The sequence below is a fragment of the Corticium candelabrum genome, chromosome 10 (assembly GCF_963422355.1).
Source record: "Corticium candelabrum chromosome 10, ooCorCand1.1, whole genome shotgun sequence".
Lineage (NCBI taxonomy): Eukaryota > Metazoa > Porifera > Homoscleromorpha > Homosclerophorida > Plakinidae > Corticium > Corticium candelabrum.
The window spans coordinates 4,473,867-4,483,482 of NC_085094.1; the positions used below are offsets into that span (position 1 = coordinate 4,473,867).

The following is a 9,616-nucleotide window of genomic DNA, read 5'->3' on the forward strand; positions in this document are numbered from 1 at the left end:
GCTGGCTTATGTAGTGGTCCACAACAGGACAGTCAATTCTTCAGGGCGACCAGGTCATGGCAAGGCCATCGACATGGCCGTGGAACATCATAACCTAGTCATAAAAACAGCCATTCGATCATCTGGTGGCAATATTACTCTCCATCACTTGAAGATGATGAGCTTAGCGTCACAGATGCTCCACGATGCAGCAGTTTTATGTGACGAAGAGGTCCTTGCTGGTCACAAAGGATCACAGCATCACAGCACAAAAGCACAGAAAGATATTGAGATGATGACAGCTAGCTTGTTGGAATTCCAAGTAACGTGTTGTATTCCTGAAAGAAAGTTGCCATCAAAAATTTATTTTACTACACCAGAGCGTAAAGGTTATCAAATTGCACTATCCAAACAATGGGTTACAAAGTTTCTAAAAAAAGAGGAACTGCGACTTGATGAAGAGCACGCAACAGACGAGGACCACGAGGAAACTGATGTCGTGGAAGACATTTTAATGTAATGTGGCACAATAGTGAGCAAAATACAGTGTTTACAATGTATACTATTGAACAGACAGTACCCTTGCAAATTTTAATTACATTAATTACAGCAACATTACAGACAATTAGTAATGTCTTCCAATAAAGATTCTCTACAGGAAGCTATGCTTCTGCTAGCACGTGTAACTGTTGGAACACTTTGGGGTATGGTTATGGGAATGTGACGCTCGATCATTTGATATACAGGTGTTGTAAACTCTGGCATCACACCTGTTGATTGTACATCATCTTCAGAAATGATTCTGTTACACTTCTTCAGCACGTTATCAATCACTGCCATGGACAACACTCCATCTAAACCCCTTCGTTTAAATCGTGTGCCACCAGCCATTCCTCTAAATTCAACTAAATTTTTTTTTAAAGCAGCCCTTTGCACAGCCAGAATTCGCCGTGATCTCAGTGTTCCAGATCTATGAGAACTACAAGAAACAGTGCTTGCAGATGGCAGCTCCAATGAAAATGCAGATGGGCGCTCGACAGAGGAGCAGAAAGAGCAGCAAAAGTCACTAGCGTGTATGTGCTCTTCAGATTGCAAAATCTCACGAAGAATAACTTTTCGCAAACAAGCTGTGTTTGATGCTAGTTTGACAACTGCACTATCACTGTCTCTAAGATCTTGAGGCCGGACCACAAAACGAACCAGGCACAAACGCCGAGGGTCTCTGCCTCCACGACCTGCCAGCTGTACTAACTCTGAACCTTTGTTTGGAACACTAAACAATATCACTTCAGTAATGTCATTGATATCGATTCCCAAGCCAAAAGCACTGGTTGCAACCATCACTCTTTGCCTCCCACTCTTAAAATCACGGTAATGCTGTGACCGTCCTTGCAAAGTCATGGTTGCGTGGTACTGGCCAACATAACCCTTGGTAGCGTTGTTACAGCTTCTAATAAGGTAGACATACACATTGTACAAGGTATCTTTAGACCTACAGAATATCAGAGTCTTGGGAATACTTTCCGGAGAATTCGTTGACGATAACATGGAAGACAAGGAGGAAAAAACAGAAAACATACTATGTGACGAATCCAGAGAAAAGAACAGATTGGGGCAGTTCAAGGGAGCGGACACTAGCACATAGTCAAACATGTTCAGCTCTCGAGTAATAGAAAAAATAAGATGGGTTGGGGCTGTTGCAGAGAGGGCCATGAGCGGGATAGACGGCTGGCAGGACCTGATAAAATTGAGCTCCTTGTAAGAAGGACGAAAGGTGGCACCCCAATCTTCAATTAAGTGAACTTCGTCTATTGCAATAAAAGACAGAACATCCTTCAATTTGTGACTAATAGCGTTTCTCCAAAACTTTGCTGTGATAGCTTCAGGTGACATGTAAACTAAAACAAGCAGATGCAGATAACTGCTTGTCACACAGACAAAAAATAGGTGCTCACTCAGTTTGAACTTCTCCAAACACATATCCTGTAGAAGTACATCATCTGCCAGAGAAGCCACTCGAGTGACAGAGATGGACTTTTCCTCTAGCTTACTCACCTTGAGCAGGAAGAGTTAGACATAGCTATAGTTAGAACTATTTCGTTGTGTAATACCTGGTCGTCCATCAAAGATATCAATGGGCTCACAACTATACAAGATCCTGGCATGACTAGCGCTGGTACAAGGTAGCAGAGAGATTTCCCGCCAGAAGTTTTCATGCGGACAAAGACGTCTTTTCCCCTTAGGATGGCCCTAGAGGCTTCAAGTTGACCCTCCCGGAAGTCATCATAATTGAAAATACGAAGAGCGGACTGTAATTCCACGTCAATGTCTCTCGTTGCCATTGCGCGCCCTACTGGCTTTTACACTAGAGTCTGCGCACTAGCAAGGATCGTGCAGAAGGCAGATGTGCGACAAAACAACGAATGAACTGCACACGAAGTAACTGGACTTGGCAGGTTCGCCAGTCTATACGAGTAAGACAATAAGGTAGGATACACTCACCTTTCCACATGCTGAAACCGTCTTGAGAGAATTAGGAGAGCCTGAACTTGGTTCACACACCGAGTGGACTAATCACCATGAGGCATGCGCTGTTTGGAAACTGGACACACAATGGTGGGTGACTCAAGCCGCAATAATGTCTTGCAATCAGATATAGCTAATTGAGTTTGTGACTTGATAGTATGTAGTCACGTGGTGTGCCAACTCTATGACGTGGGGTGACACTTAGTGAAGTAAGTGTGTGAAAGTAGGTGCGGTGAGTCCAGACTCACGGGAGGCTGAAAATGTCATACGGGAACCGGACACTGCCAGACTCACGTGAGTCTGGGGACGAGGCTATTCTCAAGCTAGTACACAGTACTATGATCTATTGCGCAAGCGCGATCTCTTAACCGAGTCTAACCCAACGCTAACCATGGTCTGGAGCGCTCTAACCACGATCTAACCGTAGTTAACCAAACTTAACCATACTTGGTTTCACACTGACCTTGGTAACCTAACTTAACCGAACTTTACCACGGTATAGCCACCAGTGTGAAACCGCTCGTTCTGTCAAGTAGCGCACGTTCGACTGCATTCCAACACCCATGTTAGTTACGCCCACGGCAACCGTATTTTCACGCTGTCGGGAGTCGCCATTGCCAAAGTCGAGACAAAGTAGTTGCATAGGTCGAATTGTGTTGTGCGTGTCGTAGCGCAGTTTCTTCTTTGTTCTAGTCAACTAGGTGCTAATTTTAGCAAAACGTGACCGGACCTATCACAGGAAACAGACAGGATATCGAAAACGTGTGCGAAACTCAGCCCAAGTATAGTTCAGATACATTCTAGCGCGTTTGATATTTTGAAGAGTATGTACTTGTTATTTAGTGTGCCGTTTGGCTGCATGTGCAGTCGTCTAACGTCGAAACCGGTATGCAAGATAGATGCAGATTGTTTGAAACGTGTCATGCTACTGCTAAATGTGTTAGTAGATGTGTTGCAGTACGTTTTGCAATGTTTCTCGCTTCGCGATCTAGTCGGGGTAATACGCTGGAAACAGAACGGAAGTTTACCGCATCTAATTATCTAGTATATAAATGGTTAATTAAGTAGACAGAATGGAACAAAGACTGAACTGATTATGTTTCAAACATTATTGAGGTATTTGCGTGAGATAAAATATGTTCTTGTTCAAGGGCGGAGCGTGACCTCTAAAAATGGACTTCACTATGATGCGAGGCACGCCCACTTTTATGAACACGCTCACTTTTATTGGCTTCTAATTGACTGATACTGTACAGTAAAATCGGTGACAGATCCAGACTGGAAAAAAGGGTTGCAGTCCACAAGTTTCATGACCACACCTACAAACGATGATGGGTCTATTTTGTCTCTGTCTAGCGAATGCCACGCTACACCCTTGCTTGTTGTTTCAAGTATAATAAGCAGTTGCTACAGACTACAGCAGACTACAGGACTGTTCTGGCACACTAGTGCAACGTTAATTGACAAACAACGTAGAGTATTATTAGTGGATCATCTAAATCATGATGCTTTGCATCTGATCACGACATTGCTAGGATCTAGTAGTATTACCTAGTAGTATTACTTTTATATTATTACCTTTATATCAAAATTTTTGTGAGCGAGCAAATGGAGGTTGGCTACCCGCTCGTTGCGAGGAAGTACAGTAGGGCTCTGTTGTCTGTTTGTTTGTTTATATGTCTGTTGGTTTATGTTTGTTTGTTTGTTTGCAGCTTGTATTTCAAATGCAAACGAACACTAGCTTGTATGTATAGCAATAGTCTATACGTGCAGACGTTCAATTGACTTTAGTAATTTGCAATATCGCTTACTAGGATTGTTGGACAATCACAAAGCGTTTCCGTTTCATTTTGCTTTAGCAAGTTGTTGCCGAATGCCGGCATGGAATTCTCTCTGTACATATTTCTGCTCACTCTGTTTATTGCACATGACAAGCTAAGCACAAGCTCATCTCCAAGTCGAAACACAAGAAACGGAGTACAACAACTTCCACTTGACGACATCTCGCCTCCAACCTTTGCGAGCAAAGATACTGAAACAATTGGAGTTTTTAACAGTAATTGTCAGTCTTTTAATAAGTTCGGACATTTCAGTTCTTGGACCTGCAATACTCCACTTTTGATGAACTTTGCATCTGCAGAATTAGTTATTAAACCGTCGATGAGAATCCAAGAATATCGTTACAGGATACTGGTTTTTGAAAAAATGTCTACAACAGAAACCGGTGACACAATTTTAGATGAAGCAACTTCATACCAAACGTGGATTTATTACGAAGAAACGGACTCTTGGAAAATGATCGCTAGTGTTGCGAACGGCCTTCCATGGATGCCCTGGTTACGTCTGGTGACAATTTGTAATTCACACGCCATCATTCTGTCTCCTGATGCTATCAACAGCACTTGGATATTTGTGTTCGAACAACTGATATGGAAACGAGTCGCGATTGTGGGCGATGGGCCAAGTTGGCCAGATATTCGTTATGACATTTTCGCAGTGGCCGTGGAATGTGAGCATTCTTTGTGCTCCTGTAGTCAGGATGTTTTCGTTTTCTACGCTATTGGCGATAGAAATTATTTTGTGGGCTACAGACTGAGCTGTGTGATAGAACAGACAACATATCGTTGGGAGAAAGTAGGAAACAACACAATTCCTGTCCTTTATGGTGCATATTTGGTTGGTGGTTGGTCAGGAAAGACAACAGTTTTGGCTTTGGTTGACGAATGCATTTGGAAATATTCCGTAAAGAAATCAATTTGGAATAAAACGAAACTCTGCATTCCATATGATATTTGGCGGAATATTGCTAACACCGTTTATTTGGATGTTCTTTTTGTTAATGATACCAGAGAGATTCTTTGTATAAATAATGGTCAACATTTAGTTACTAGGCTGTCTGTCTCTAGTGGGGTCGCTTTTCTCGAACAGATACATGGAGATGATCTCGAACCGATATTGTCTTGGTCTCTATATCCAATAGAAATTAAAAACTATGCCGTACGAGTTGCGAGTCAGGGTATTAAGTATTACATCCCTAGAGAAGTTTGTGGCTCAAGTACTTGGAATTTGCAGAAACGCAATGTAACGGGAGAACGGTTATGGCATCTTGATAGAATGGACCATACCCTTCTAATTCCATCAGAATACGGATTTCAGTCTTTGTGGAGAGACACATATTACCGGATTGTCTTTCCGTCCCAAGATGTAAGGTCTGTGCCACCGAACATGTGGTCGATGAACTTGGGCACGATGCGATGGCAAGTGGATGGATGTCTCAACGTTACAGGCATAAATATACCCAAAGAAATGAGGAAGAATGTGATTAGCATGCACATGCAGGAAAATGTGTGGTTGGTGGTGTCGTCCAGCTACACAATGTTGATCGCGTCAAGAGATCACATACGACTAATGTCAAGTCCTAGGCCTTTTAGAACTGGTTTTACAGTCGTCACTATCAACTCGACGTCAGCGTTGCTGTTTGGAGGTGGGACTGGATACCACATTTTTAATGATCTTTGGCAATTTTCTCTTACAAGTAGAATTTGGAAAAAAGTGACGGGACCCATTACTAGTCCCGGACCCACTACTAACGAGTCTGCAGGAAGCGTCCCCTCACCTCGATATAATCATGCTGCTGCAGTTATAGGAGTCGAAATGTTTGTTTTTGGTGGATATGAAATATATGGTCATTTGAACGTAGAGTTGTGGAGATATAACATGATTAACAATTCGTGGAAATATTTAGAACCAACCAACCAACTTCCACATTTTACTTCTATTGATGAAATTTATTGCTATTTTGTGGCGACAGCTCAAAGTGAAATGCTATGGATTGCGTCGAGGTGTCCTTTGTTTATTAGCCACAGGAATTCCAATGTCAACGGATATTTCCATTTGTGGATGTTTATTGTTCACTTGCAGACTTGGAATTTCGTCGCACTTGAAAAACTAGAAAATTTGTCATTTAGCAAGTATTTCTATTCATCTTTAGATTTCTGGCGAGGATATCTAATAAGTCTAGAGCCTTCTAGTTTACTTTACATCAAGGCTGGATGTCCTGAAGGACTAGGGTCGAACAACATTTCTCGTTTTCCCTGCGACGTATGCAAAGTAGGATTTTACTCTGATGTAGAGACGAAAGAGTGCCGCAAATGTCCAAACGGAACGACGACGAGACAAGAGCGTTCGTCGAGGCTGACCGAATGCAATGTTTGTGTCACGGGTTACTGTCGTCATGGAAGATGTCTGGTGGTGAGCGACAGGTTAACGCAAGTTCCCGTATGTTCGTGTACTATCGGATTCGCTGGTTCTCACTGTCAAGACGCAACATATTATTACATTGGAACGGGGGTTATTCTTGTTATAGGTATTATTACTTTATTCGTTGTTGTATTACGGCGCATCATCAAGAAACGAAGAGAACGAGAAACGGCTTTCCGTCGTCAAATACAAATTTTGAACGATGCGTGGCAGATCAGTTGGCAAGAAATAGAACTGCAGGACGAAATAGGAGGAGGAGCTTCGGGAAGAGTGTGGAAAGCGCAATACCGTAATCTAGACGTTGCTGTAAAAATGCTGATTAACAATGATGAATCAGAATCGTCATTGGAATTTGCAGGAGAAATTAAGTTTATGCAAACAATGCGTCATCAAAATATTGTACTTTTCATCGGAGCCGGTAAAACGAGTCCACAAGCACAACCGTTTCTTGTCGTCGAGTTTGCGCATAGAGGTTCATTACGTCACGTACTGGATGACGTCAGTATTGATATAGATCAAAATCGTAAAATAGATTTTGCTCTAGACGCTTCCAAAGGAATGGAGTTTCTTCACAAATTGAACCCGCCCAGAATCCATCGAGATCTGAAAAGTGAGAATTTACTCGTTTGCAAAAGTTGGATTGTCAAAGTGGCTGATTTTGGTCTTGGAAGACTCTTTTGTGGTGCACAGAAGAACCGACGATCAAATCGAAACAATGCATTGAGCAGCACGAATTCGGGAAACGAGCTTCTAGTTGAAATGAGAGATTTGTCTGAAGATGGTATCGGGACAGTGAGATGGAGTGCACCAGAGTTAGCACGACGAGAGAGCTACGATGGATCCATCGATGTCTACAGGTACTCGACGACGTCAATTTTATTGTATGTAATAATACATTTTGTGCTTAGTTTTGGAATTGTGCTTTGGGAGATTTGGTCACGTGGCTTTCCTTTCGAGCAGTATCGGTTTGCTCACGAAGTCGACGACGCGGTAGAAAGAGACGAGCGTCCCGTCGTTCCGTGCGATTGCCCGGAAGGGTATGCAAGCGTAATGCAAGCTTGCTGGGCAGGAAGAGCTCGGAAACGACCGTCGTTTAGCGAAGTTGTCAGCTGTCTGGAAAGCATTCATGTGGAAGATGCATGTTAGAGTGACTACACGAGAGTTTTGAATTTTGGCCAATTGTTACTACTAGTCTAGTGACGCTTAGCTGCTATGTAGAGGTATTACAGCAGATTAGATTGCTATAGCATACGATATTCGAATTGGTAGTTTTAGTCGTAAAAATTGTTATTGACTGTGTAGAATACAGTTGTCTAGACAAATGAACATGGTTATTCAGCGCATGTTAGATGACATTTTTTTCAAATTTTGTGTGTTTGTTTTGATTAAACTTTTCTCAATTAATCACGCGCTTACTTTCTGATTGTGTTTGCTAGCGCGTACCTGGTGTTCGAGGTGTGTGAACGAACCGACCCACTTCAGTCGGAGGTCCGCTCTTACCTCGATATGTATGCACGACCAATCTGCATGCAATGTTTGCACCAGATTACATGTAGAAGCTGTAACTACTAAAGTGCTAGCCTGGGACTCCATTCCAGATGTTAGCAGATTTACACTTCAAAACTCCTTGGCGCGCAATGTGCAGTGTTTATCAGTATTACCTTTATACTGTTTATATGTACCAATTTCTTGTAATAAACCTGTAATTAATAAATAGAATGCCTAGAATAGAGCATGTTAAACTGAGTGGGAGGTCCACTAAAGCACTAGCTGAAAGAAGCGACCAACTAAATGCTCCAAGTACAGCCCTGGTTTTGCCGACTGCTCTCTATATACTAAGATGCACGTTGTTGTGTAATCTAATTGAATGGCAGCTTGTGGAGAAATCACGTCTGCGGTTTTCACTCTTAATTATGTTTTAAACAGTGTCTAATTTCATGTAATTAAATTCACGTTCAAGAGAATGCACGACAGTACTGTAGTGACTAAAACATAAAATCATGTCATTGCTAAATTCTTTGCCAAAGCATAATTTGTGCTAACTTGCAATAAAACAGTAACACACTGTACATATGTCCTCTAAACTGGTTCATAATTATACCAGTCTAAACGTCGAGTCACGCGGCAAATGTATGACGTCATAAAAAGTTGATGACGTCATACCGACTTCTTGTTGTTTGTGCCGCCTTAAGACAAACTCTGCATGTATTCGCCTCTTTGAGTACCAATACACACACACACACACACACACACACACTCACACACACACACACACACACACACACACACACACACACACACACACACACACACACACACACACACACACACACACATTACATGCCGCGGCAACCATTCTGCAGCACGCTAAGTTGAGTAATGCTCTAGGAAAGCGAAGCGAATCTGCATATCGAAGAAAGCTCTCACGTACGGTATTGCTTCTCCACATAATTTGTATGCTTCGTAGCTTCTTGATGCAAAAGGCGGCGTAAAGAAAGCAACATATCATTGACAATTAAAAGTCTAAACTTGTAGCAATCACTGGATCTATACCTCCAGTGCATCCGTATCACAATCAAAGAAGAAAAATTCCGCGTATTTGTCTACCGAGCGAAACCCGCTTACGTAATTTTGCAAGTTTGAGATGGTCAGTCCGGTTGGTGCATGTGAACGAAATCATCCATCCGGTACGACCGTCCAAACTATCGGATTCGTTCACCGTACGACACAGTTGCTCGAAGCAACACACGCGTGCGCGCGCACACACACACGTACACACACACACACACACACACACACACACACACACACACACACACACACACACACACACACACACATCTAAAAATCC

The 9,616-nt window shown here is 42.4% G+C and overlaps 1 protein-coding gene across 1 annotated transcript; it reads right to left on the reverse strand.

The window, feature by feature from the left end:
- Positions 1–594: 594 nt before the first annotated feature.
- LOC134185279 (uncharacterized) lies at positions 595–2,367 on the reverse strand. Its single transcript, XM_062653059.1, has 3 exons — positions 2,091–2,367; positions 1,935–2,034; positions 595–1,877 (listed from the first exon to the last, which is right to left on the reverse strand). Exons 1-3 carry the CDS (start codon positions 2,319–2,321, stop codon positions 595–597), a joined length of 1,614 nt encoding a protein of 537 aa, XP_062509043.1. The 5' UTR covers positions 2,322–2,367.
- Between the last annotated feature and the right edge of the window lie 7,249 nt (positions 2,368–9,616).